Genomic DNA, 27553 nt, shown 5'->3' with positions numbered 1-27553 from the left:
CAGGCGTAAGCAGCCTTGTACAACTGAGCTCCAACAGTTTACTCATCGAGACACACGTAAGCCTATCCTGGGTTATAAGTGTGCACATGCTTGCACTCATTGAAACACACACAGAGACAGACAGTGAGCACTGCCTGCCCCACTGAGGGTGTGAGGGTGATGTCTCAGCAGCGTTACACGCACCATCTCTATTCTTATCGCACTGACGACACGTACAGCGTCAACACACAACTCGCCCCCTCCACCACGACATTTCCTCCCATCTATCTCTCCTTATTTCACCCCCCCCCCCCCCACCACCACTGTTCTCTCCAGTAACTGTCTTGAGTCTCACAATCTGCAGCCTCCTGCTCTCTGTCACACACTCACTCACTCACAGAGCGAAAGCAATCAAATGTCCTTTCTACACATTCTTCTATTAATAGCACCTTTGCTCACACACCACATCCTGTTCATCATTAGAGGAGTACTCACAGGTTGCCCCTGGCAACCGTCCATCTTCATTGTGATGGAGAGAGGTGAGCAAGACAGGAAGGACCTTCAAAGAGAAATCTTATGGTTCCTCTCAGTGTGTGGCTGTACTCTACTCTAGGCTTTGTTTGACTGGAGTTGAGACTCTACGGAGATTGATATGACCATCCCTGGTCATATCAATCTCCGGAGGGGTCAACATTTTATTATGGGCCCCCTGTTGGCCCCAGCTGTGCATGGCTGTTTCATTATTTGCCCAGTAATTATTTGCCCAGTAACTGAGAAACCAACCAGTGCTCTAAAGATGAAATGAAAATTATTCAGCAAGAACTGGAAAAAAATGTATTTGTTTTTTAAAAGTTGCAGCTGCAGCTTTAAGGTCATCCTACGCTTAATAGTGCTACCTTATCCAAGGTTAAACTGCTTCAATTTATTTTTTGTCAACCATTATCCACAAAGAGTTGAAACATTTTTCTAACTGTATGAGTACAAATTAGAAGAGTTCTTGTTTTAGAACTAAATTTTGAGATACGTATGTCAAAAAGACAATGTTAACTAGATGATTCGGAAGGAAGTGTTGGTTGCACGTTGACAGCGTTTTAGGTGGAGTATAAGCCCCGCTCACCAAGCAGAAAAAACATTTAGAAAACAGAAGAAGTATAGTTAAGGATAGTCATCCGAGAACCAGACGTGTTTGAGGAGCTGTATCATTATTCTCTTCTTCTTTGGTAGGATTGCGTCCTATTCCCTGCATCCAGACTTGTACCACTACCCGATGGTGAAGTGGGATACAACAGTAACCAGACACGCGAGTATACCAGGGTCCGCACAATGTGACGCACACTGTGGCACGCGCGACATGTGCGGTGGAAGTATACACCAGGGCCTTTATCTGGGACAGAAGCACTGCAAGGCACCATGCTCGGGCCCTAGGATACACCACCTGTTTAAGACCCCTTATCTGCTTGTATGACATCTTATATTTCTGCTCTGAAGACAATGACTGTAGTTATACTGATTCAACAATGACCACGCTTTAAACTGACATCTTTGGTAGTTTATTTCTCTTTATGTTCATCAAATGTTTTGCACTCATTGATACCATTGACCAACTCTTCTTGACATTACTGCCTACTTGGTTCGACCAAGTAGTCCAGTTCAATTTGCCACGGTGTGGTTTTGAAAGGTACACCCTAATCTGGCTTGCATTTATGGGCAGGATGGCGATATCTGTGTGAGACGTCAGCGTGATGCTATACCAGCGTGACACAGTCTCAGTATTTTGGCAAAAAATTCCACAAACCAGAACTTAAAGCTGAAAAATAACTGTAAAATCAGTAAACTGTCTCCCTCTGTACTTCATTCAATCTTTATTTTCTTCTGATTCTAACCCTGTTGATTCTTTTCCCTCACCAGAAGCTGTGCTCATCCCTCCACCCCCCCCCCCCCCCCCCCCCTCCCCCCCCCAGTTGTCCTGTGGGATGTGAGGATGCTCTGACAGGCTTGGCGTCTGTTCTTGGAGGTGCTGGTATTTTTGTGCCACAGCGGCGGGGGCTGGTACAGAAATAGTACCGGCTTGTAGTGTATACTGTGGAGGTGGGTTCTGGGGAGGGATGTGATGATTTGAGCGCTGTGAGATTTAAACTATTGCATAGACAGGAGGGAGACTAGGGAGGATTGCGTAAGTTGCTGCGAATGTAGCCTGGGCTCACTCACGCATAAATTTCATGAGCAATACTATCTCTGTCGTCAGAGCTGGGGTATTTAAAGATGTGAGTGTGTGTTGGCATGTGGTGGGATGAGGCCGGGTGTGTTTATTTACAAGTCATGAAGACTGATGGCAGAGTATTTGTCATAAAAAGTGTGGCATTGGTCGTTAGGGTACAACATTATTTGTGATTAATTCAGTTATTGCTGTATATTTTTCAAATGGCAGAATGTTATACATACTACACGGTGACCGGGTGTTCCACTATTTCAATTAAGTAACATCTCTTTGGAACTTTTGGGATTTTCACACACAACCATTTCTACTTTTTACAGAGAATTATCTAAAAAGCAGCAGTTATGTGGGCGCAAATGCTTTGTTGATGCCAGAGGTCAGAGAGTGGTTAGACAGGGATTGAAACGACAGACAGACAGGCAGCAGTCACTTGTAACAGTAATTCAAATTATTACAATTGTTTTGCAGAAGACTGTATGTTGCACCTCCAGCAGCCAAAGACTTCCTGCTATACACACCATCTCATCCAAAAGGCCAGTCGTGTAGAAGCATAGGCAGTGGATCTCATACGTATTATCAACGTTTATTGATCATTGATCATTGATCATTGGTCATGGATCATTCTCCAGCCTGACAGCACTAGAAATACCACTTCCTTGGCGAGGGGTAACCACTGAAGATTCGATCAACTGTCACTCAAGTTAGAGGTAGAAGTAGAAGTAAAGGTGGAAATTGTTTTCACTCGTTGTTATTATTGCTGCTGTAAAATGTCAAATTATTTTCCTGTATTTATATTTTTCTATATTCTATATAATCAAACTGTCAGGGGAAGATAATACAAAAGGCAGCCAACAACATTTTCAGGGGCAAACACAGAGCACAGGTGTTGGGGAGATGCACAACATAAGGAGCATATATGAGCTAATAAGAAGAGTAGTGTGTGGGCAGAGAAGGTGATGGGGACAGATGAGGACATACTGTACGCAGGCTTGTGTCTTCCTGCAATACGCACACAGTCCTCTTTTCAACCCCCATACTTTTTTTTTTGTCTTTCTCTTCACTGGAGCTCACCCACTACCAGTCCCTCTTCCTCACACACTCACTCCCCTCATTCCTACCCCTCTTACTGGGTCCTGAAAAAATGAGGGCAGCCCTTATGTAAGGAGAGAAGAAGTGGGGAGAGGGGGTGTGAGCAAAGGAAAAAGGGTTGAAACAAGCAAGAACATGAGTGGGGGGAATAATAAGGTTGGCATCCATGTGCTTCGTCCAAGTGGAAATAGCCTGTACAAAATTACACAGGACACTTCATAAACCTACAGCACAGTCTTACACTTGAATAGTTCTATGTCTTGTCCGTGTAGTTGTACTCCACTTGTTTGGATTCTTCCTGGTGTCTTTCTTTAAATGTAGATGTTTCAAGTTAAATAGTTGGTTCAGGTATTTGTTTTATAAATATATATATACAGGGGAAGCTGACCATAGGTTTAGAGTTGTAGTTTATTTCATGGGTATTTTCATGCTGTTGTACTTTAATACTTCAGTTACATCTGTGGGAAAATATTGTTTTTTTAACTCCTTTACCTTTATGTGAGAATAACAACAATACATTTTTCATATGTAACGTATCAGCTCTTAAAATATGGCTGTTATAGATTAGTTAAAAGCTTTTGCTTTTACATGTAGTAGAAGAGCTGCAGTTGTCTTGTAAGTTTAATGCATGTTGTGCATTTAAACTAACAGTAAAATACAGTGCACAATGCGTACAATATGTAATAAATCATCAGATAAAAGGTTATACTATTACATGTGTCATTGAAATAGTCTTGGGTGTTAAATCAACGGTACAGCAGTTTTGGAGATTATGGTGGCCATGACAGTCACATGTTGTCATTGTAATGCACATTACTACAAACCACAGCTTAATGTGAGCAGCGTTCTAACCACTTGCGGCACTTGAAATTAGGGAATTAGAATAGTTAAACAATTGACTGGTTATAAATGTGGTCAGGTTAAGGCACACGGAATACCTGTGGTTAGGGTTTAGGCACAAAAAGCACCTGCTAAGAATTAGGCAAAGATTAGGCGTCAACATCCTCTCCACAGAAACAGAGTGCATCATAGGGTTAAAACAAAGCAGGATCATGTCCTCATAATACTATGACTTCATTCACAAAAAAGCACTGTGTGGCTGTGTTAAAACTTATTGTGTTACAGCGTCAAAACACCAGGGTGCAACATTTGCTCTCTGCCTGATCTGCTGCTGAGTGAATGTCTCACTGCCACCCACATTGTTCCATGCCACCACAACCAGGTGGGAAGTTCATCTCAAAGACAGCTCTTATGATTTCTAAACAGTGGTATGACACGCATGACACCATTTGCCTCAAATGCAGAACTTCTTTTCTGCACAGAATGTAAAAGTGCACGTTTGTGTTTGTGACGCTCATGAGCTGTACTGTGTTAAACAGAGCGTATATAAGAGTCTTTCCAGCCCACACAAAAACATAGCGGACAAAACAGGACTAACACCTTCATAGGTCAGTGCCTCATCACTACTTTTAACTACCGTTTCTCTTGCTCTTGTCCTCTTTCAGACACTTTCCCTCTCTGACTGGCAGCGAGCCTGTTGAAAGTAGGACTGACGCGCTGCTTGCGTCTGAGTCACAGAGAGAGCTGTGCAAAGCTAAAACCCACTGACTGCATTTAACTTTAGGCATCTGACTCCCATGCAGTACATGATACGGCGGAGCTATCCACCCTGCCTTTTGCACCACAGTGATGACGTCTGCAGTTCGGATGCTGCGATGACTGTTCGGAGCTATTGCCAGCTATACAGCTAAAATGACAATCTCGCTCACTTCACATCACAACACGGGCACTAAAATACGATTGTCCTATTTGTGGTTGCACACGTGTGGGTATAGGGTGACACAAAAATCGAATAATGCATTAAATCCAGTCTATTATTACACAGGGGGTAAACGAGTGTAAGAGGCCTCATAAAGAACACTAAATCGAGGCTTTGACGCATGCACAATAGAATGTTTTCTGAACAGATCATGGTAAATTATCCCTGTGCGTGTGTGCCGTGTAGGTCCCTATAAACATACGAGCTTGCTATTTAATTAGAGAGCCAGAGGGATTATGCCTTGTAAACACAAGTGCATTAACATAAACAGGGCAACGGCGAGGCGCAGCGGAGCTGTGTGCTGAAGCAGGGAACAAGAAAAACTGGAAAGTCACAAGTGTAAACAGTGTAACCTGCTCTTAACAGTCACACTTACTAATGGGGTCATGGGAACTTTCCCATTTAGTCAACAAGTAAATGCGTTGGCCTACTGCAGGATCCTGGGATGTGTGACAAAGCGGAGACAGTGATGGATAATCACGTTTACATGGGGAGCTAAAAGCTCAAATCTCCCACACTGCTGCATGATTATTATTCACTACTGATGTGGTTTGAGCTGCAAACAACAACAGTGACTGTTGACGAGCTGGCCTTACCGTGCAGACTGTGTTACTTTACATGCTGATTGTGCCACTGGATCACCTTGAATTTTGTTTTAACTGAAACTCCCGCAGTAAATAAATAGCTTAGGTTGTTTTGGCTCGTCAAAAGCGGGGGGAATGTACAACAAAACATGGAAAAACTATTAAAAAAAAAACTGCTGAATTTGCTCGAGCTGTAAAACGGGGAGGGGGTCTCCAAGTTCAAAAGTTCATTGCTCAATGCCAGATAAAACAGCAAGAGCTCCACCTCCTACAATTTCAGTTGGCCTATTGTAGTTAATACTCTGTACACACGGTTTGTTTACACAGTGATATAAGAAGGCCTTCAACTCTCAACAAGTGGAGACCTGAACCCACGCTGAACTGATCACACAACCATTATCTTCAGGGAGTTTTATGTAAAGGCTGCTCTAAAAGTGCTTTCATGGAACAATGGTAGCCACAGTTTCAGCTCTGCAGCCCTGTGTGTCTGGTCAACTGACAATAAGAACAGTGCTGAGTGAATACAGCTGACAGAGGCAGAGTCAAACTGTTGAGTTGCTGAGGGAAACACTACAGTATGAGAATCATGGACATTTGATTGGCCGGAGGGAGCAGACAGATCACATTTCTCTCTGTGACGTGGGGAAAGCCTGTAAGTTATGCAATGTTGTTAGTCTATAGAGCCAGAAGGGGTGTAAACAAAACTACTCTGGTGGGACAGGCCTAACCGTTGCCTGGTAACACATATTTTGGGCAAGAGAACCAGGCAAACACAGCCCGCCCTCCAAAAGGAAAAAGGGGCTGGCCTCATGAGCAGAGTGCAAGTTAGTGGCTTCCCGAAAATACACTAAGAGACAAGGCGAAGCAAAACAAAGCACATCAGGGGCATTAGACAACACAGTGTCTATTTTTATTTTATTTTTTTCTGTGCCAGGTTGGTGTCTAGACCACCTCAAGCTGTAAACAAAACAAACTTTCGAAGAACACTCAACGTTTAGAGACACCACTGCAGCCTAGTTTAACATAGCTCACCCACTCTCAATCACAGATTGGGATTTATATATGTCACTTACAAAAAGCTGTGACAAGCTGTTGCACTATACCTTCAACTATACTATACTATATTTATTTTAAGCATTTTAATCTTTATAAAACATTATAAATGAGTTGAGTTTTTGGAGCGTTGGTCAGATAGGTCAACAAGTAATTAACAGCGGTGACTTTGAACTGCAGGAAATGTGACCTTTCTCACTTTTACTTTTGTTTTTCCCTGACGTTTAATGTTTTGCTCTTGACAAAACCATATTATTTATGCATATACTTTTAATGTTCCCACAGTTAAACTTAGTCCAACACAGCTGCAGATCAACACACTGCCTACAAACAACATACACATACATTTTTTTTTAGAATTTAATACATTTTAAATGTACCTTTTTAAATTAAACTTTTCATTATATGTAGTCTGAAAGCACTGTTGTGTGTATTAGCTTTTTTAAATAAAGTATGCGACATTTAAAAACTACTTCAGAGTATCACAAAAATCAGCAGATTTAAAATGAAAGAACACAATCTTTTCTACATATCAGCGACAGTAAAAACCGGTCCGTGGAAGAAAACGACTCAACATTCGTTTGTTACACTAATTCATTGAGTTACATGTTTGGTAACTACTTATTTACAACACAATTTAAACAACAACAATGTTCCGTGGTGAACGCGCGTGCACACGAGCGTTTTTTTACATGCTACGACCGGAGCGAAACAAAACGCGACGATACTTCTGTGAACGTCAACAACGTGTCCATTTTACTCTCCCTGAAGCTGCCTAGCGTAACAAACATGCGAAACAAAGTTTACCTGACGGTTAAAACTGCACTAAAAAAAAAGAAACAACCCACAACAACCGCCGCAGTCAGTCTCCGCCGGAGTTTCTGCTGTTCTCTCCGCACAGACGGAATCCGGAAGCCATATTGTGTGCTTCTGCTGTCTCGCACTCAGTAACCGGTTGCCACAGTAACCCGTTGCTAGGCGGCATAACAAAAAAGACCACATTTATACGTCCTTACGTCAGAAGCAACGGCGTATCCATGGAGACAGAACGCTACACACACACACACGCACCAGATAGCACATGGTGTTTGAACGTACAACGTGGATGTTTGTGGTATTTTAGGTTTTTATTGACCTGTTGAAGGGGAAGTCAACATAACACGCGATTATTGTGTCGTGAGTGTCTGACTGCTGCGTTGTTATCCGGTAACGGCAGCCCTCCCGGATGGGACTCAACGTCCTCCGTGGACCCACGTCTGTGACGTTGTTGTAGCGCTGACTAACAACCTGTTATCCCCACAGCTCTGTTCTCTCTCTCTCTCTCTCTCGCATCGGCTGCAGCCTCTTACACAGCAGCCTCGTGACATTGTTTGACATCACCACAAAAAAAAAAAAATCCTTGTGTCTGAGACGTTCATTCATTCTTCCTTTCTTTGCCTGTGGAGCAAAAATGTCCCCTCCTCCCCATCCAAACCTCCCACCTGCCACATTCCCACTGGTGTCCGCATGTAGGCTATAATAATAATGAATCACTACTTTCTGCTCGGTGATGTTTGCGATGACAGGCGCCGATTTCCGTCACTGCTGCCCACTGTCCATGACAGAATCACACTTGTGTTCACCACTTCATTCATTCATTCATTCATTATCTCTCTCTCTTTATCTCTGCTGTACTGATGCTTCATTGCCTACACACACACACACACACACACACACACACACACACACACATCCATAAACCAAACTGTGGGTTTTACTGATGCATTCCATGAATTCTATACGTGCTATCTGTGTCCACACAACACCGGGTTCAGAGAGCGCTCACACACATAGCAAAGCTGAAAAGTACTGTGAAAGCCCTGAAGCTGCACGTGGGGACTCCCGAGGGCGTGTCCTGCATGACAAACTTCAGCAGGATATCCCTTACATGCCTGAAGGGATTCCACAATAGACGTAAAGCCTTCTGTGTTGCGTAGGTAGCCTTTGTCATTCCTCTGATGTTTACAGGCCACGGGATATCTAACTGTCACTGTCAACATGGTGTGTGAAAGCATATTATGTGTCAGTATGTGTTTATAAGTGAACACCGCGCATCGTTACATTCAACTTGGAAATGTTTAGGCTGAACAGGCAGGACTGTATAATGTTATAGGAATAATAACTATGTAACAAAGATGTTTCCAGTCCAGATAGACGCCCACACAGATAGTCCGAAATACATAGTTTCCATTTTCATCACTCAAGTTTGTTAAAATTTCCTTTCAGAAATTGTCAGACGGTGAGAAATATCTCGTGCCTGTGATAGTGTAAAAAAAAAGCCCGTCTATTATTATCCGTCGGCGAGGTGAGCTTCTGGTCCATTTCAGTGGGAGAGGGAATCCCTCAACGTCACCAAGGATACCAAACACAACACCGAAGCACAAATATGGGCATATGTACGTCATCAGCGGAACTCCGAGGCGTGGCTTAGCCGCTAGAAATGCCTTGTTTGTACTCGAGGAGGATGGATTCATTCAAAAGACAAGATCTGCTACTGTGCGCCGTAATCCACGCTCTCGTCCTCGCACCGCGTCTGGACTTTATGGATCTATGATCGAGTGTTGTTTGAGCAGCAGCAGCAGATAACAGGACCACATTTGGAGGACTTACAACGAGCGGACTTTGTAACAGGTTTAACCGGGACACGCTGCTCTCACTGCCTCCCCTCTACATGTAGGGAAACTGGATTAATCTTTCTTCATGCAACTTTTTTGGAAAGAAACTAAGAACACCTCACCGGGAAATAACAAGACCAGCAACGGTAAGTCATCACAGTAAAATAAAACCACTTTAGAGTTGATCGGACACTTTTGATTGTCCAGCTTGACACCATGCTTTCAAGTGGGACTGTCCAACTTTTACACTCAAATTAACCAGTTGGGTTTTTTGTTGACATGATTGTCTCACTTACTTACTTAGTGCCGTGCACGTGTGTGTGTGTGTGTGTGTGTGTGTGCAGGTGTCAGTTCCCTGCTCTCCCCTGTGACTGCAGGTGTCGCCTTCTCTCTCGGTCCCTGCGGGGAGATGTACCAAGGCTTCCCCGGCGACCCCGACAGCGGATCCCGTGAAAGCTCTTCTCCGTCAATCGAGTCCCAGTGTCTTTCCTCCGTGGACTCCTTCGGGAGCCCGCCGACCTCCAGTGCTCCGCAGGCGAGTCAGAGTTCATAACTGTTACCTTTGTATATGCTGAGAAAAAACATTATATACAAGTCTATGAGATAAATGGGGCAGGAGCTTTTGCTTCTTTTTTTCCATAAAACTATAATATGTTATGTTATACACTTCATGTTGAATGTGCACGTGGCCTATAATATGTGCATAAAAGAGAGACATGGTATCATATGACTGTATTGTGCGTGTATTGTGTGCGCGTTGTGACGACCGTTGACTTCAAATATAAAGTGTTACAAAGTAAACCGGCGCTTCAGCACATATTTACCCGCCGTCCGTTTCCAAAGACACCGGCTTGACGCCGGCTTCTCACGCTGACAGCGTGCTCGCTTTTTTGTTTTTTTTTTGTTGTTTTTTTTTACATCTCGCCGCAGAGCGTATGACAGCGAGCTCTCCCTACGTAAGCGCCGAAGCTCCGCCCCCTCCTTCCACGCGCTCCTCCACTCTCCTCTCACAGGCCTCGCTGTGACGTAAATGCTCGTTCTATTTTGGAGCGCTACGTTGCGTTGCCAGGGGGAACACCGGGGGTGTGACGGCGGAGGAGGAAGAAGGAGGGGCAAGACGCCAGTGGAGAGAAACGATTGGTCAAGGCCGCTGCTTTCAGAAGCGCCTGCCCCGCTCTCCTCGCACGCTTTTGTTTGAATATTAATGAAGGTCATTTTTGGAGCCCAGGTTTAAACTGATTTTTTTTTAAAAATTTTAAAGACAATCTACAGACTCTGACACTGTCTGACTGCTTTTATAATTGTAAAAGTAAAAAATAACAAAGTAAGTTTTACAATCTCAAAGTTAGTGAAATCAAACTTCAGACTTTAGAGTTGTTAAGGTTTGGTGCAGCTATTCTTCTGAAACATCCCTAACCTTAGCCTAACCAGTTAATGCCTTATTAATTAAGTATATATGTATATATATATATATGTACATATATATGTGTGTGTGTGTATATATATAGGCTATTTGTTACAACAAAAAAAGAATACAAACTAATCAAAACAGCTATATGTAATCATAAATCTACACTGAATCCATGTCCCGCTTACAGTAAATTAAATGCCAATAGTTTATTAAATGTCCCCATGTTTAATATTGAAAAAAACAAAAACAAAACCCTATTAAATCATAAAACATGTGGCTGTAAATGCAATAAACCTGATGTTATTTCTCACACTGGTCATATTCCAAAGTAATACTACTTTCCATACGTTTCATGTTATGCCATATATCCTTTCTTGTTTCATAATGGTGACATTAGAAACAACCTAATTAACAATGAATGGTGTTTTTTTTCCTTGCTCAGGAGTGTGTGTCAGTGGGAGCTGGCTTGAGCATTGTGGGTAGCGGGCTAGGAGCCAGCGTTGGAGGGGAGATGCCCGGTTCATTTGTGCCCACTGTCACCGCCATCACCACCAGCCAGGACCTGCAGTGGATGGTGCAGCCGACCCTCATCTCCTCCCAGGCCTCTGGACAGAGTGGGTCCACTGGCACTACAACCATGACCCAGCCAGCGTCACTGGTTGACCCCTATGACATGCCAGGTCCCAGTTACTCTTCACAGTCTGGATTCCCTCCAAGTTCAGACACTCCAGGCCCAGCCCCGGGCCCGATCCGCCAGTCCAGAACCCGCAGCCGTCGCACGCGAGACGAGTCTGTGAGTGACGATGGAGATGTTGGTGTGTTAGTAAGTGTGTGTGCTTGAACGGTTTGTCGAACTTCACATGTTTCACATGCAGCAAAGGTTTATCATTCACATGACAGCTAAAACAATCTGACCGGAAAGTTTCTACCTTTCTTAATAAAAAAGGCCCAAAATGAGACATGATTTAGCTGTTTCTTTCATTTAGTGCCACTCATATTGCTGCTGGGACAATGTGACAGAAATTCTCAAGAACAAATGCAAAGCTTCTATTCTAATCTTTTTTTTTTTTATGTTCCTCTTCATTAAAGCTCACACCTGATGAGGAAGAGAAGAGGCGTGTTCGCCGAGAGAGAAACAAGCTGGCTGCTGCCAAATGCAGAAATCGCAGACGGGAACTCACAGACAGATTGCAGTCGGTGAGCCTGGCCCTGTTATACCTACCAGAATGTCTAAAAAAAAATGATAAACATATACATAATGTTCCCCTCAAGAAAAGTGCAGAGTGTGCTAAAAAGTGTTTGTATATTTGTGTTTACAGCAAGACAGGGGGCCTGTGGTAATGGTAACCACAGTATTTCAGGCCTATTTAAAACTTCACTGCATCACTTTTAACAAACGTCACAAATGTTGCATTTAAATTGCCACAGATGAGTTCACAAAATGCTGACGAAGCCTATCAAGTCCTCAACTTGACTCAGACACTGCTCTCTCTCTCTCTCTCTCTCTGTGTATCACCGAGTTTATGTCGAGACAGACAAAGGCAACAGCTTAATTACACTAGTGAAGTGAGATGGCTGCAAAAAACAAAAGACACAAAAGGCTTCTTACCCCTACTCACCCATGTGTTGTTGGTGTAGGGTACTGTGCAAAAGTCTTACAGCACTGCCAGGTATACTCGGCATGCCTTGAATAAACCTGGCATAACAGACTTTTATCACAGCAGATATTTATTATTGACGTGAAACAGTAGAAACAAACACAGGTTTTTGCCAATAACATTAATTTGGGTTGAACTCTAGTGTCATACGTGATACTTTAACCAGTACAAGTGTTTATTTTGCTTAAACATGTGTTACTTTAAAACTGCATACATGTTTCCCATATTTTCTGGATGTGTTCCAGTCAAGTGATTGTTTTGCAATTATACTGAATAATCATAGATAATCACAGATAATTTATATCAGAGTATAGCAAATGTAGACCACACCTGGGAAGCTTGATGTAAATGAAACAGTGTTTGTTACCAATGAGTTCCTGCAGGCAATGCTGCCCTCTACAGTTCAAAGTTCCCAATGACATTTTAAACTCTAAGATCACAGTTTGAAGTACTTTTACACACAGATAATAATTTCCATCCTTATTCTCATACAGGGTTTCTCAATCCTAGTCCTGGGGACCCACTGCCCTGCTTTGTTTTAGATGTGTCACTGCTCCAGCACACCTGATTCAAATAGATGACTCGCCGAGCTGACCATTTGAATCAGGTGTGATGGAGCAGGTACCCAGGACCAGGATTTAGAAACACTGTTCAAACATACTCTCAGGTTGCTGTGGTAACATACAAACAGATTAAAGGAAGGTGAGGGGGTGTGGTGTTTGGGTGGAAGCCTGCTGCACTGTTTAATTCCTGTAAAAGTATTTTTATCTTAGTATATTTTTGTTTGGGTGACTTTCTGTGCAAGATTTTTCTTCTGCGATGAGCATTTCCCCCTTCACAAACACAGCAGCAGAAGCTCGGTGTGGCTAACATCCCTATTCTCTCTCTTTGTCGCTGTCTTTCCCATCTACCCATTTCCCCCCCACTCTTGTCTTGCTTCCCCGTCCCCCTTATCTCGGTTTCTTTCATTCTCTGTACCTGCCCACAGGAGACAGACATTCTGGAGGAGGAGAAAGCAGAGCTGGAGGCTGAGATCTCTGAGCTACAGAAGGAAAAGGAGCGCCTGGAGTTTGTCCTGGTGGCCCACCAGCCAAACTGTAAGATCCCATACCAGGACCAGCCCATGCAGGCCTCAGCGCAGCTCCCTCCCGTCCAGTCCCAGATGCCTCACCAGACTTTACATCCTCCAGTTTCCATTGTTGGCCTAGCTGTGAAGGAAGACACTTTCTTTCTGCCTCCTGCCTACACAGCACACCAAGCTGCTACACAGTCCCAGCCTCCAGTTCAGCAGCAGCAGCAGCAGCAGCAGCAGCAGCACGTCCAGCAGCAGCCTCAGCCAGGCATAATGCAGGAGGTAGAGTTTTCTAGTTCTTTCTATGGCTCAAGTGAGCCAGCACCTGGTGGGCCATGCCTTATGGCCAGCGACAGTGGTGGTGGTAACCATGACGGTGCGGCCATTGGCAGCTACAACACCTCATACACATCTTCATTTGTGTTCACCTACCCAGAGGGAGCCTGCGGGGTCAGTGCCAACCAGAGGAACAGCAGTAGCGAGCAGTCATCTGATTCCCTGAACTCGCCTTCGCTGCTGGCGCTCTGACTAACCGACAGACACATGCGCACACATATCAACAAACAAATACAATATACATGCTGGAAGTAGAAGCTGAGGCAAAAATATACTGTATAGTGCAGTGCCAATCAGCCTCACAGATTGATAAAGAAATTGTATCTGATTGGGTTTAAGTTCACACATTCTGAAATGCTTCCTTCCAGTTAGCTCGAACAATCAGTACAGTCTGATTTTGCATTACTGGGAAGAAGTGAGTAAAAACTCAAGTTGCCAATTTGAAGTGCTCCGGATTAACAAATTAATTCATACCCTCAATCTCCAACATGTACAGTTCGTTGAGTAAGATTCCGTCAACTCACTTCACACTCCAACAAGCACCAGAGCCCCCGTCTTGTTCCCTCTGTCGGGTGCCCCGTTTTCCAGTGCTCTTGCTCTCATCCTTTTCCATCCCTTTCTCCCCTCTTCCTCTTGCTGAATGTATTTGTCCAAATCCAAAAGAGGGATGAAGGACACCTTGTTCAGGGTCTTTTCATGTGGGAGACTGCTGACCGCTTACCTCTAACCCCTCATCTGCTCGGCTTCTCCTCTGCTTCTTCATTTGCTGCTTGGACTTGACAAGTCGGGGATCTGACTGTCACAGCCTCCACTCAATCCTGTGCTTTGTCACTTTGTTTTTTAAAATTCTTCTGACGTGTGCCTACCTGCAATGCGAACCATCTCTACCCATCTCCTTTGTTTCTCCTCTTCTTTCTCTGTGTTTCTCCCTGTCTCTGAAGTCTTCAACCCTTGAGAGCCCGAAGACCCCCACCAACCCTTGGGACCTTGAGTGATTACCGGCCAAACTAACGCGCCCTTTTGCAACCTCTCATGCAAGGACATGGATGAACCCCCCCCCCCCCCCAATACAGAAGAACCTTTATCTTGGAGTGCATTGCTCAAAGAGGATCCTTACAGTGCAGCAGCTAAATACAAAAAATGCACATAGACTAATAATTGATGAACCCAAAATGCAAGACGGATGCCACTGTCTTCTGCTGAGCCATTTTTATGACGTTCAAAAGATGAAGATAAGACTTATCTGCTCTGAGGCAGGAAGAAAGTGAGAGCAAATTTAGCAGGAAGGAGGAGCAAGCAAGCTCGACAGACTCAAATGTAGATGTGATGGATAAGCATCCTTTTTTTTTTACTTTTTACCAAAAGCAAGAGCCAGATTCTTAAAAAAAAAGCCAAAAAAAAGAAGAAAGAAAAGAACCCTTGCTCTTGCCAACTGTGTGGGAGGGTGACCTCAGTAAGAACACCTCCATAACACAAAGCCTCATCACCCTGGGCCTACAAGTGCATATTCACGCCATCACGTTCAAGTCTCTGAACTGAAGATACAGGCGTTTTGTGGCATCGCACCAGCTGTGTGCGTTGCTCAGAACCCATCATATGTGAACCAATGCCTTTATTTAGAGGAGAGAGCTTTTTTGTAGTGTTTGAGACAACCTCTACGCACTGGGTTCAGTGGTCTCTGTACCTCCCCTGTTCGCTCAGTGGAGATGAGCTGGGGGTGCATTTATTGTGAGTGTGTCCACTCTGAGGCACCTGGCCTGTTTATTTCTTTCTTTATTGAGGTTGACGTGGTGAAAGAGCACAAAGCATGACCTGAAAACAAAAGAGGAAAAACGTGGGCTGATGCTGTGTAGTGAGCGTCCTTTCTTTGCCTGTGAATTTGTACAATTTTGTTGTTGTTTTTTCTGTACGTTAGAGTGAGAATTGTTGTATATTTTAATGTATGTTTGTTTGTGTGTGTAATTGTTTTGCCTCTGCTTTCTTATGTAGGCCGACTGTTGCCATTCCTTGTTCTTTTTACCTTTTTGTTTTGTTTTTATGTTTTATTAGGAGATTTCCTGATAACTGTTACTATTATTATTGCATTGTAACTATTATTTCATTATGTTATTGTATTATTATTTGGCAATTTTGGAGGCATGTTGTGCACTACAAAAATAATCTAATTATAAGTCTATATGCATATACATATATACAGGTAACATGTATATATAAGTGTATGTACCATGATTGTAACGTATGAATGTCTGCAGAATCTAAATGGGATATTTTTGTCATTAAAGAATGAGATAAAACTTTATTGAGGTTTAGTTTTGAAAAAAAAAAAATATTTTTGTAAGGGAACAAACAAGAAAGAATATATAAAATTTAAAGAATGACCCTGTCCTTTAAGTAAAACCAATATCTCACTGCCTCTGTCAATATGTATTTATGTTTTATAAACAATATAAAGCACTATCTAGTTACATTAAATGTATGTTTATAATAACGATGTTTGAAGGTTGTGGTAACACCTTTGTTTTTGTTGGGTTTGTTGTTTTTGTTTATACTCTTTCTCTGTGAGGTCTGTCCCAAAGCTACTGACACCTAAATGCCACTTTGCAAATACAAAATGAGAGGAAAAAGATAGTGTAATTGAAGGTCAATACACATATTAAAAGTGTTTATGCTACCAATTGATGACTAATCTGTTTCATGTAGGGGACAAACTATTTCCTACCCAGTATGCAATTCTATCCAGTATCAACATATCACTCAATAATATTATTTCCCAACTGTAATGTGTCTTTTGAAGGAGAAATGCAGCTTTAGTCTGTTGTTTTGTAAGTTGATTTACAAAAGAAAAACATATTGTAGTTGTATTTACTGTATAAGAAGCTTTATTTTCAATAAATAAACATGTTTATTTAAAGCAATGACGAGATTAATGGTATGAAAGGTGGCTCTTGGTGGCAGACCTCTTTATTTTAATTTTTTTAAAGACTGTGTTTATGTAGATGTTGACTTCTCTCCAAATGCAAATGTGATGAGAATATGTTCTGGTGTGACAATAAGCATAAAACATATTCAATAGTTCTCATGTACATAGGTTTTTGTGGTGCTACTTATACTATACTATAAAGAGGCAGTTTCTCATTGTGTGATGGAAGGATATACATTCCTGTTGCAAAGGCTCTTTGAAAAATGGACACGCTGCTTGTCTCGGCAGAACATTGTATTCTAAAAAAGAAGCCACTGATGCTCTGAGAGCTCAGGAAATACTCTATGATGTCATCATAGTTTCCTGATTGATTGATTGCAACATCTTTAAGTGTGATATTAAGATCTTAGAGGGGGTTTATGCTGCGTCTGCACTCCCCACACCACACCCCAGACCGCTCAAGATATGAGAATCATTATTTCATCTAATTCCTTTACCTTGGATATCATTGAAAGTGTCTCAAAATGTTGTGAATATTTCTTTTTTTAAGGTTACAACCCCGTGGTTCATGAACTGGAAAGAATGATACAGAGAAAATGGAGAGGTGTTTTGGTATCCGATATGAGAGAAACTGCCTGTACCTGTACTGTATAATGGCTTAATTAGTGTTAACTGAACAAGAGCTTTCCTATTTTTCTATGATAAGGTGAATGTTGCAATGTATTTCTATTTTTCCACAGGTCACATATATGGTCTGATTTCATATTTCCCTGGTATGACATGCAATACCTATTATCCTCCTGGATTTAACATATTGTAGCAAAGTGCTCAAACTGACTGCTACTACATGTCAAGTGTGATGACGTATTGCTTAATAACATTGTTGCAGTATCAAAAGTAATCCTGAAAAAGTATTGTAACATTAATTCTGAAACAATATCAATTAAGAAACTGTTACATTTTAATTAAAAATGTTTCAATTAACTTTTTCTCCAATACAAAAAGTCATTATTATTATTATTGTTTTAATAAACCATTATTTTTTATCAGTGTTTGCAAACATTTACACTTTTTGGGAGATGAGGTCATGATTTGATACATGTTTAAAATGGAAATGTGAAAAAACATATCCTTTATGTGGCATTGTCAGAAGGCAGACATCAATAAGATGCAGATATCCATTCCTTTATTTGTTGTTAATGCTTAAATCTAATATTGCTATCTTTCAGCAGTTTACTTTAAAACACTTTCTGATTCTTTTTATACGTTCCTTTGCGTATGTGACATATTTGTCGTTCCACTTTTGCACTTTCTGCCCTCTGATGTGTCCACATTTCATTTTTCTGCACCATTTGATGTCCTACAAAGGTTTACAAATGATAATGAATTTCTCAGTTTCGAGATTGCAAAAGCTGGGTGAACTGTGTCCTTCAATGTGGTCTGACCAAATGCTATTCATTTCCGATTTGTGAAGAAATTATATCAATAAACATATTATCAGGCACGTGTCTTTTGTGCATAATTTAACGGTCAATAAAAAAAACTCAGAAATATCAGAGAATAAACACAGTTCTCTGGGAATTCATGTGATGTTATTGAGTCAATTTGATTCAATAATATAACCCTAACAAGAAAGCAACATAGTTGACAAATTTGTTATTGTAGGATTCACTTTGTTGTTTTTCTCTCATGGGAAATAAATTAAGAGATCAAAGGCAACAGCAAGAGTATTCATTGTCATTCATCTTGTCCAGCTCACACATCTTTCATTACAATGACACAATTTTATAGCTTATTATTTAGTTAGCTGTGTCCTCTTTCACCCCATGTGCTTTTAGTTGTCAGATGTCACATTTGTTTCCCCTAAAGAGCACTGATGCCAGCCTTTCTTTGTCATAGTGTTTTTGTGAGTGTAAACTGTATTTACAGTCATTTTTCATAGTACAAACAATACATGTTTGGCATCTCTAAAGCCTTGTGGTGCTCATAGTACCAATATTTCATATGGATATATTTATGTGTAAATGCTAAGCGTTCGAGAGTTAGGAGTTTCCTGTAGTTGACATATATTTGACAGTGAATTGGCAGGTGTAATTCATTAACAGCTAACCATAATGGAACCGGCACCAACACACACACAAACGGATAGATACACATGCATACACACATGCAAACACATGGAAATACACCGACGGACAAAAAGGTCACTCTCTCACACACATACACACACACACATATATTTAGGGTCAATATGGCTGAAAAGGTCCCAAAAAGGTAACAAAAACATTAGATAAGAGACAGACAGAGACAAACACACATGGCGAAAGGACTTACCCATTCCGTTCTACTTGGCATATACAACAAGACCTAAAAAACAACAATAAATAATCCTTCCAGTTTCACATTGACTCAGGCAAGGTTGCAACCCTTGTTGCTCGAACCCTAATAAAAGCTTAAGTAATGAACCTTGCCAAACTGATTGTAAAGACATTGTTATTTAATGTTTTAATCTCACACGTATGTTGTTTTAGGATACTTGGCATCTCTGGTGTAAGCAGGTGCAAATAAATATAGCTAATATAACTTCATATATACATATATATATATATATATATATATATATATATATATATTTACTATATAATTTAGTAAACATCAAGTTTTAGAAGTGCTTGTCACACTGTACGTCAATGGTCACTGTCGCCCTCTAGCATCCATGACTGAAAAATACATGGAAAAATATCACTGTCGCCGGTTCTGGCGGAAGTCACGTCACGGAGGCGGAAGTTACTGTTTGTTTCCAACATGGCGTCCGAGACAACAGGTGAGACAGAAAGGCCCGGCTAACCGATCTTACCACCTTAATAATTTCATTGATGTCTATTTGGATGTTGTGTTTGCACGCATCTGCAGTGTTATTTGGATGATCTAAAACCGTGTTATTTCACATCAAACGCCGCCGTGTACCGTTGTCGCCTTATAATACATTCTCTAGCGCCGACTATGACAATGCTAATGCTAAATGCTAAGACAAATGGCGCTAGAAGGCATCATTGTCTATGAATATTTCCAGTAAAAAATAGCAATAATTGAACAATTGTATGCTAAGCCGTGCTTGTACGCATTTATTGAGCTAATTCGTAGACGAATTATCTCGTGCTAACGCGGGCTGACCGGCGGTGTGCGCAGCACATTCTTAATTAATTCACACTCTTAGTTCACAATGTTGTCTCCTGTAGTTTGTAAATGTTGCTTCCTTTAACAGCTATATTAATGATCGAAATCCTAAACGAAATAAGAGCATGTTTGTCGGTTCAGCTTAACCACTAATTTATCCGTTAAATATATTCATGTCAAATAGATATGTTCCTCCTTTTTTGAATTTAAGCTTACACGTATGTTAAACACGTTGATGAATGCATCTTCAACCAAAGTACACGCAAAGAACAGTCACAAAGAGTCACTTATCTCCAACAATCACATTGACTCCAACAATTTGTGCTTGAATGATAGGCTCAGGCAAGGTTTGCATCAATAAATGTCTTCTGCTAATTCTATACATTAAGTGACCCATGTCATTTCAAATGTGTCTTGCTTCCCACTTTGAATATATTCATTCTCTATAAAGGACAGGTTATTTGCCTCACACATGCATATGCAGCAGTTGACTTGGCAGTATTTTTCCAGGTCATTCCAGTTGCTATTTTGGTGCACAGGAGACACTTATTGTCCACTTTTATCCTCTTCATATCTAGCGTGTACTGAAACTGAATGTTCCAGGACAAAACACCAGACACCTGGAGCCAGTGCTGTTAGGGTATACATTTCACTGTTTACTGATTAAAGGGTGCATTTTTAGCAGTGAAAAATATCCTCACATGCAGTCCTGATCACTTAGTAGTTGTGTGGTTACTCTTTGTAACTGAGTTTATCATCACGCCATTGTTGTGGCAGCTGTTGTGTTCTATCAGTTCATCCTGTATAAGACGTGTCATAATTGGTGTTATAAATAACCTCCAGCTGGCTGTGGTCAGCATGTGTTTGACTTCATCATTCTGCTCTCTACTCAGGTTTACATTCCCCACTAGCTGTTTGTTAGGCACTGTCTTCTGTGGTGTTAAGGACAGTCATCGAAACTATAACTTCGAAACTAGTATCTGATCAGTCAATCAGAAAATGTACAACTTAATTGCTTGTTTAGGTGTGTCATATTATAAGGGCTGTTTGTTTACTTTCTTCAGCCTCAGATGTATATGTTCTGCTCTTCACTGTTTTATATTATGAATTTAACATGTACAGTTTTTCAGCAGAGATTGGTCAAAATAAACACCAGAAATACATATTGTCCAGCATTTGGCAGGTGGCATGATGATAACAACAATTATTTAAAGATACACCAAGAAATAACGGTCATTAGTTGAAATATGTTCCTCGTTGCGAGCCTTTTTTTCGTTAACTGTAATTAATCAATCCAGTGGTTATGTCAATTGTTGAGTATTTTCCAGTTCTTTTTCATGTTAAAACTGTCCCCTTTTTTCTCCTTTCAAGCCACCTCAGAGTGGATCCAGTTTTTTAAGGATGCAGGGATCCCAGCTGGTCTCGCTGTCACTTATGCTGTCTCCTTTGTGGACAACAGGTAATTTAATCATAAGTGCTATATAATACTTTTTTATGTAGCACTTTCCTGTCTGCCTTGACCAATTGAGGTGAGAGGGAAACAGGGGTCAGAAGAGAGGGGGGTGAGGGGGGAAAAAAGGAGTAACAAGGAGAGGTAAGAAACAGAACATAACATATCAAACAATACAAGTATGTAAAAATTAAATAGGATCAAAGGTAGAGAACAAGAGGAAAGGTGAACATGAACCAACAGCAAAAGAACAAAACAATAGACTACTTCTACTTAGATCCCTCATTTTGCCAGCCTTCTCAGAACACTTAGGTAATCTGGATGTTGTTAATAGTTGTATTCATTGTTATATTATTTAGCTATGTCAGGTAGATATAAAACACTGTTTGATGCTATCCTTTCATATTTTTCTCACTGGTCATGAATGGAATTTTTAAAGGTTCTTCAAAATCAATACATGGGACTTGAAGGCACAGAATCCCTGACACTTGAGCTCTGTCTGAGCATTCATACTCAGTCTCAGTCTTCCCGTTGTGTCATTACAGAATCCAGAAGAACATGCTAATGGACCTCAGTAAAGATATCATGATGGACCTCGGTATTACGGTCATTGGTGATATCATTGCCATCCTCAAACATGCCAAGCAAGTGTACAGACAAGTGAGATGAGACATACTTTTTTGATGTTAAAAAATGCTTTGCTGTCAAATGTTGTCTACAATGTCTTTCAGATTACTTAAACATTATAATGCTTTCGTTGGTGTCCCATGAATGTGCATATTTAAAAATCAGGGGGAAATAATTGTCATCAATCCCAACAATGATGGGGCATTTCTTCATTAGTGTTGAATGTAGTAACAGACAGAGATTATGTTTGCTACTGTCTGGTGCAAGACTAAATTCAAATTTAACGTGTTTGTGGGCTTTGTTTTTTAGGACATGTGCAAAATGGCCACAGAAGCCATCTCCTCAGGACAGACGAGTGTTAAAGCTGAGCTCAGAAGAACTGCCAATACGCGTAAGTACAAGTTTGACAATATCCCATGAACTGTGAATAATCCTGTTTTATATACAGATCTATGTTCAAATTAAAGATTTGTTATTGTGAGATTTTTTTAAATCTTGTCTGGGACAACGGGAACATTTACCTGTAATCACCATGTTCAATCCCATATTGGGTGCTGAGTTTAGTAGGATACTAACTCACGGCTGATTATAATGTTGCTGCCTTTCCTCAGCTGCCACTCGTATGATTGCCAATGCTTTGAGTCATGACTCCCCTCCAGCAACCCCAGCCCGTCGACCCGACAACCGCCTCTCCGTCACTGTGTCCAACATGCAAGCAAACAAGAGTAACAAAGCAGGTAGATACTAAGCCTTGCCCATCAAACTCATGTTTTTTGTCCCTCTTCACCCACACGTTTTTTTTCCTTCTTTTTTTTAATCTCTGTTTAATCCCTGTGTACTTGTAACTTTGTTTCTCAGTTTTAAGCCAGCCAGCTGATGAGGGGACGGGTTTGCCAGCAGCGAAGCGCCGGCGAGTAACAGCTGAGATGGAAGGCAAGTACATCGTCAACATGCCCAAAGGCACCACGCCTCGTACACGCCGCATCCTGGCGCAGCAGTCCAAGAAAGGTAGGCCTGATCCAGTGGCCCTGCCGACGGCTCTCTCAAACTGGGCTGTTTCTCCCTACAGCTTATCAATACTAAAACCTGTGTGGATATCTACTAAAACTAAATCAGGTGACTTGAATTGGCTTGCAGAACCTCCATAACCTTCATTAATTTCCATCATCATGCCCTATATTGGTTTATATTGAAAACCGGTATTTCTTTTTTAATGATATGAATTTTCATACACCGCAAGACCGGTATATGAAAAATGGAACGTGGCGCAGCGATGGGGGGCTCTTTTCACTGCTGCACCACACATGCTTCTGGCGTAGCTTAAGAAGTCACTGTGGTAGTAACTGCAACAATGTGCACTTCACTCCACCACCATAGCAGAAAACACATCTGAGAGTACCAAGGATGTGCTGTATGTAGCTACGTTAACAGACACGCACCCTCAGCTGCATGGCTCCCTCTCTCCTGCTCGTCCACCTGAGCAATACCAGCAAAAACACATTCTCGACTGTGCGTCTCTCTCGCTGGAGCACTCACTCATGCATAAAAATATAGCTGTGTGCCGTGAAAGCATTGATTTAGCAGTCATTTTTGAACTGGCTAAACACATTTTGTTCTACTCTCAACACAGGTTTGAAACGCACCTCTGTCTTCGCCAGACTTGGGTCAGAATCAAAGGTGGACACAACAACAAGCAATAACAAGGTGAGACCTATCACTGTACTTATTAGCTCACTGTTTGCTCATGGGCTCGGTATAAAAATAGACAAAGTCTTCTGGTTTGAAGAGTGTAGCCCAGAAAGTAGGATGTTGGTAGAAGCATGCCACATATGATTGGATATCAGGTTTAAAAAACATGGTGTGGAAGATTACATTCATTTTATATACAGTCTGTGTACTATAAAACTAAGTTCTACATTTGTAATGTTCATTTTTCTGCAGCCCACTGGTGTGTTCAGTCGTCTGGACCAGGCACACGTAGATGGGCCGAGGGCAGGAAATATTGATGTCGATGAGCAGGGTGACAGTGATGGAGAGGGCTCCATCCTCCAGTATGCTGGTGTCCTCAAGAAACTGCCTCCCTCCCAGAAAAAGGAGCCAGCCACGAAACCTGCCTTGACCACCCTAAGGCGACTGGGAGGGAAATTCAAACTACCCCCCCCTGTTGACCCCACTTCCTCCTTGTCCACCCTTAATGGCCTCCCACCTCCCAAGATCAGTGTTCTGCAGAGACTGGGAAAGCCTTCTGCCTCAAATACGGCTGTGTTGCCCACAGTGGCTGACACACAGGACAACAGAGTGACCAGCACCAGGTCCAGAACCCTGGCGAGACTTACCATAGCAAGCTCTAAGGTCAGCAGCAGCACTGGGGTAGGGGGAGCAGGAGCGGCAGGGACAGCAGGAGCAGCAGGGGCAGCAGTAGCGGCAGGGGGAGAGTCTTTGGGGGCACAGATGGACATTGGGGCCATCAGTGTTTTTAAGAGACTGGGCAATAAGCAAACCTAACAAAACTTAAAATAGTATTCAGACTCTTTATATACTTCCTTTATAGAATTTGTATCACCACCGTTTGCATTGATCCTGGCTACACACAGGACTGTGGAATTTTGTTAACAGTTGTTGAGTCTGAGTGAGTGGACAATTTTAATGGCTTTATGGTTATTCTTAAAGAACATATGGATTTTGGTTTTACATTTTAGTTGTCCTTGCCAGTAGAAGTCCACATTTGTCTACTGTGCGGGCTTTTAATTTAAACACTCAAAGTGTTTTTTTGTATCTAATATGTTGCTCATTCAGATCATCAGTCACTTTTTAATGTATTTACCCACGTGTGAACTGAAAGCGTGTGCATGACCTCAACCAAGTCTTTAATTTTCCCCCGCAACTCCATTTATAAGGATGCTGCTGCCAAAACTTTCCTGTTTGGAGATTCCTCTTGAATTAATATATTTGAGAAGTTTAAAATGATGCTTGTTTCTCAAGATTAATGCTATGATCACTGTGTTTATACCCGCATTTGCCTGAAGGTTAACTATTTTGAGAGAAAAAAACATTTACATTTAAGGTCCAGATAGGTTTATTTTTTACACAGGTTAAAATACACAATGGCAGTTAGAAATATTAGCCACAACTCAGAATTACCTCCAACATCATGCTTTCACAGTAGTAAACTTAGGCCTCTAAGTTTTGGACTTGGAGCAGAAAAGAATTCCAAAGGGTTACAAAGAACGACCTCTGCAAATACTTGAATCGAGAAGATGCATAGCTTCACAACCTCATCGTCCTCTACTGCACTTTCTGGAGTAGAAGTTAGAACCTTAGTGCTTAAGACACTTAAGTCAGCTTTTCTACTGTAGTCTGAGTCTTTTCAAAACCACCCACCTGACAGCTGTATCAATAGAATATAGTTTTTTCTTAATTGCAGTGTATAGATTTGTTAGGGCATGTTGATTTCACTCCGTAAAGATGTTCTGTTTTTGTGTCATGTGTCCATGTGATGAAACTCAGAGATGCTATGAAGCCTGGTGTTGGGGCCACTGCACTGTCGTCCTATAGTAGTGATAGTACACCCAACCCAGGATGGGTCACTACAACATTCATGTACCGCTTCGGTCTTTCACCTTCACACCAGAACTTTGTACATATTTTTAAAATGTTTAAATCATGAAGAATCTTTGTTTTCAGGAAAATATTCAACAACGAAATACTATAAACTCTTTTTTTAAGGACATGACAGTTATGAATTTAGATCAAATGTGCTTGGAAAAATAATTAAAAGAGGAAAAGAGCCCAAATGTTTTTGCTTTTGTGTTTCTGTGACAGTCCTGTCAGTGACCCACTCGACACTCTGTAACTCACCGAAGTAACGACATGACAGTAGATTCGATATTTGTAATCCCCTGGGGACGTTAAGATGATCATTCATCAATAAACCTCTGTAAATTCTCTCTTCTCGCAATGAGGCTGTTGCTGCAACGTATTATTGGTAAGTATGATGTTAATTATGTTTGATCAGAAGATGCTGCAGCTGTAGCCCGGGGGACGTTTGTCTCCAGATTTTGAATTTAAATTCTGTAAAACCTCTGTCAGATTTTTTGCCTCTGAATATGCAGGTGACGTGGCTATTTTACAGGAATAGTTGACAAAAATTGTAAAAAGTACATGCGGCTCTTGGCTGAACTCAGGTTTTCTTTGAATGGAAAGGATTATTTATTTTTGTGTGATGATGTTCTCTTGGAAATGCTCATAGCTTTTGCTTAAAAAATATTGTAGATATAATGGTTATTTGACACATTTCCAGCATCATTTGTAACATGTTTGTGTACTGTGCATGCATTCTGTTAAATGCTGCATTTGTCCATAGGACTGGAAGGATAGGTAAGCCAATCACCGTGGTCAATACGTCACTCAGGTCAGTTACAGTAAATACTTAAACACATACTGATGAAACATTCGGCTCGATGTATGCACACTTTACACACCTGCCTCACCCCCTGTGTCCTCTTCTGTTATACCAATGAACCTTCTCTGGGGTCTTCGTCCTTTCCTCCTGCCCATCACCTGCTCTGTGATGTAATTGTAAATTCTCCTGTCATACTACAGCTTTATTTGTTAGGCTATAAACATGTCACCATGGAGGTGCAGGAGTGTTGTTCACTCTCAAATAATTAGAATAATTATATTATTTTAACAGCCGTGCCTCCAAAGCTGTGAACAAACTTCAATTGGCTTTATGAACAGCAGCATTTCTGCCTTTTAAATTACTTTAAGGGTTTTAGTGTCTGTCTCTTGTGTTTTATCCGTATCTGTTCTGTTTACATTCCTATATATTATATGTTGAAAGATAATTGTGGGTTTCTTCATCAATAATGACAAAATAATTCTGCCTAGTGTGGGGGTCTGCAACCTTTAGGATGAAAAGAGCAAATTTTGTCCCCTCTTGACCCAGATAAAATTAATCTGGAGCTGCAAAACCTATTAAGCTATTAAAATAAAATTGCATAAATATTTATTTAAGTAAATGTTATAATAGTTTGTAGTTTTTATGATTTTTAAGAACTACACAAAACTGTTGACATGTCATTGCTGTTTATACCAAAACCCTTAAAAGTGGAGAAAAGAATAAAGCACAGAATTATACGGACCTAGTCCTTCCATTGTTTGACGAAAATTAATGAAATTAAACCTGCCTAGAAATGGAAGGGAGATCATTAGATGTGCACTTTCATGTACACATTACTTAATTGAAGTGTCGGGAATTGCTTCCCATATTTGAAGTTGTTTTACGTTATTGCATTTGTTGCCTTGATCTCTAAATAATTGGTGTTCACTTTGAAAGTAGAACCGCATGTTGCAGACCCCTGGCCCAGTGTACCATGACCAGATGTAATTGAAATGTTGTAAAATTGTAATTGACTCTCCGGCCGCTTGAGGTCGCTCTCCGCCTGCTCCTTCTGCTGCTGTCGTCTCTTTGGTGTCTGTATCCTCCTGCTTTTTGTTTCTATCGCTC

At 41.3% G+C, this 27553-nt stretch overlaps 2 protein-coding genes across 4 annotated transcripts; both read left to right on the top strand.

The window, feature by feature from the left end:
• Positions 1 to 9236: 9236 nt before the first annotated feature.
• fosb (FBJ murine osteosarcoma viral oncogene homolog B) lies at positions 9237 to 16785 on the top strand. Of its 2 annotated transcripts, none has more exons than XM_058633791.1 (5): positions 9237 to 9539; positions 9738 to 9928; positions 11247 to 11597; positions 11894 to 12001; positions 13451 to 16785. In XM_058633791.1, the coding sequence occupies exons 1-5, from the start codon at positions 9479 to 9481 to the stop codon at positions 14060 to 14062; spliced, it is 1323 nt and encodes a 440-aa protein (XP_058489774.1). In that variant the 5' UTR covers positions 9237 to 9478; the 3' UTR covers positions 14063 to 16785. The 2 variants fall into 2 exon arrangements, with proteins under 2 accessions (XP_058489774.1, XP_058489773.1); XM_058633790.1 differs by having other exon boundaries at positions 11247 to 11627.
• Positions 16786 to 19530: 2745 nt separating this feature from the next.
• c7h19orf47 (chromosome 7 C19orf47 homolog) lies at positions 19531 to 25832 on the top strand. Of its 2 annotated transcripts, none has more exons than XM_058633793.1 (8): positions 19531 to 19614; positions 21339 to 21426; positions 21963 to 22077; positions 22354 to 22435; positions 22656 to 22781; positions 22903 to 22977; positions 23675 to 23748; positions 23986 to 25832. In XM_058633793.1, the coding sequence occupies exons 1-8, from the start codon at positions 19596 to 19598 to the stop codon at positions 24547 to 24549; spliced, it is 1143 nt and encodes a 380-aa protein (XP_058489776.1). In that variant the 5' UTR covers positions 19531 to 19595; the 3' UTR covers positions 24550 to 25832. The 2 variants fall into 2 exon arrangements, with proteins under 2 accessions (XP_058489776.1, XP_058489775.1); XM_058633792.1 differs by having other exon boundaries at positions 22903 to 23052.
• The last annotated feature ends 1721 nt before the right edge of the window (positions 25833 to 27553 follow it).

This window comes from Solea solea, chromosome 7, assembly GCF_958295425.1.
Source record: "Solea solea chromosome 7, fSolSol10.1, whole genome shotgun sequence".
Lineage (NCBI taxonomy): Eukaryota > Metazoa > Chordata > Actinopteri > Pleuronectiformes > Soleidae > Solea > Solea solea.
Note: the sequence above shows the minus strand (reverse complement) of the source record. Positions and strands in the feature narration are given on the sequence as shown.

Excerpts from the sequence above, each read along its gene's own strand:
- fosb (XM_058633790.1), top strand. The coding sequence starts at position 9,479 with ATGCAACTTTTTTGGAAAGAAACTAAGAACACCTCACCGGGAAATAAC. Across the intron at positions 9,929-11,246 it reads CGACCTCCAGTGCTCCGCAG|GAGTGTGTGTCAGTGGGAGC; the intron begins GCGAGTCAGAGT and ends TTCCTTGCTCAG. Across the intron at positions 11,628-11,893 it reads ATGGAGATGTTGGTGTGTTA|CTCACACCTGATGAGGAAGA; the intron begins GTAAGTGTGTGT and ends TCTTCATTAAAG.
- c7h19orf47 (XM_058633792.1), top strand. Across the intron at positions 21,427-21,962 it reads GTCTCCTTTGTGGACAACAG|AATCCAGAAGAACATGCTAA; the intron begins GTAATTTAATCA and ends GTGTCATTACAG. Across the intron at positions 22,436-22,655 it reads CAGAAGAACTGCCAATACGC|CTGCCACTCGTATGATTGCC; the intron begins GTAAGTACAAGT and ends GCCTTTCCTCAG.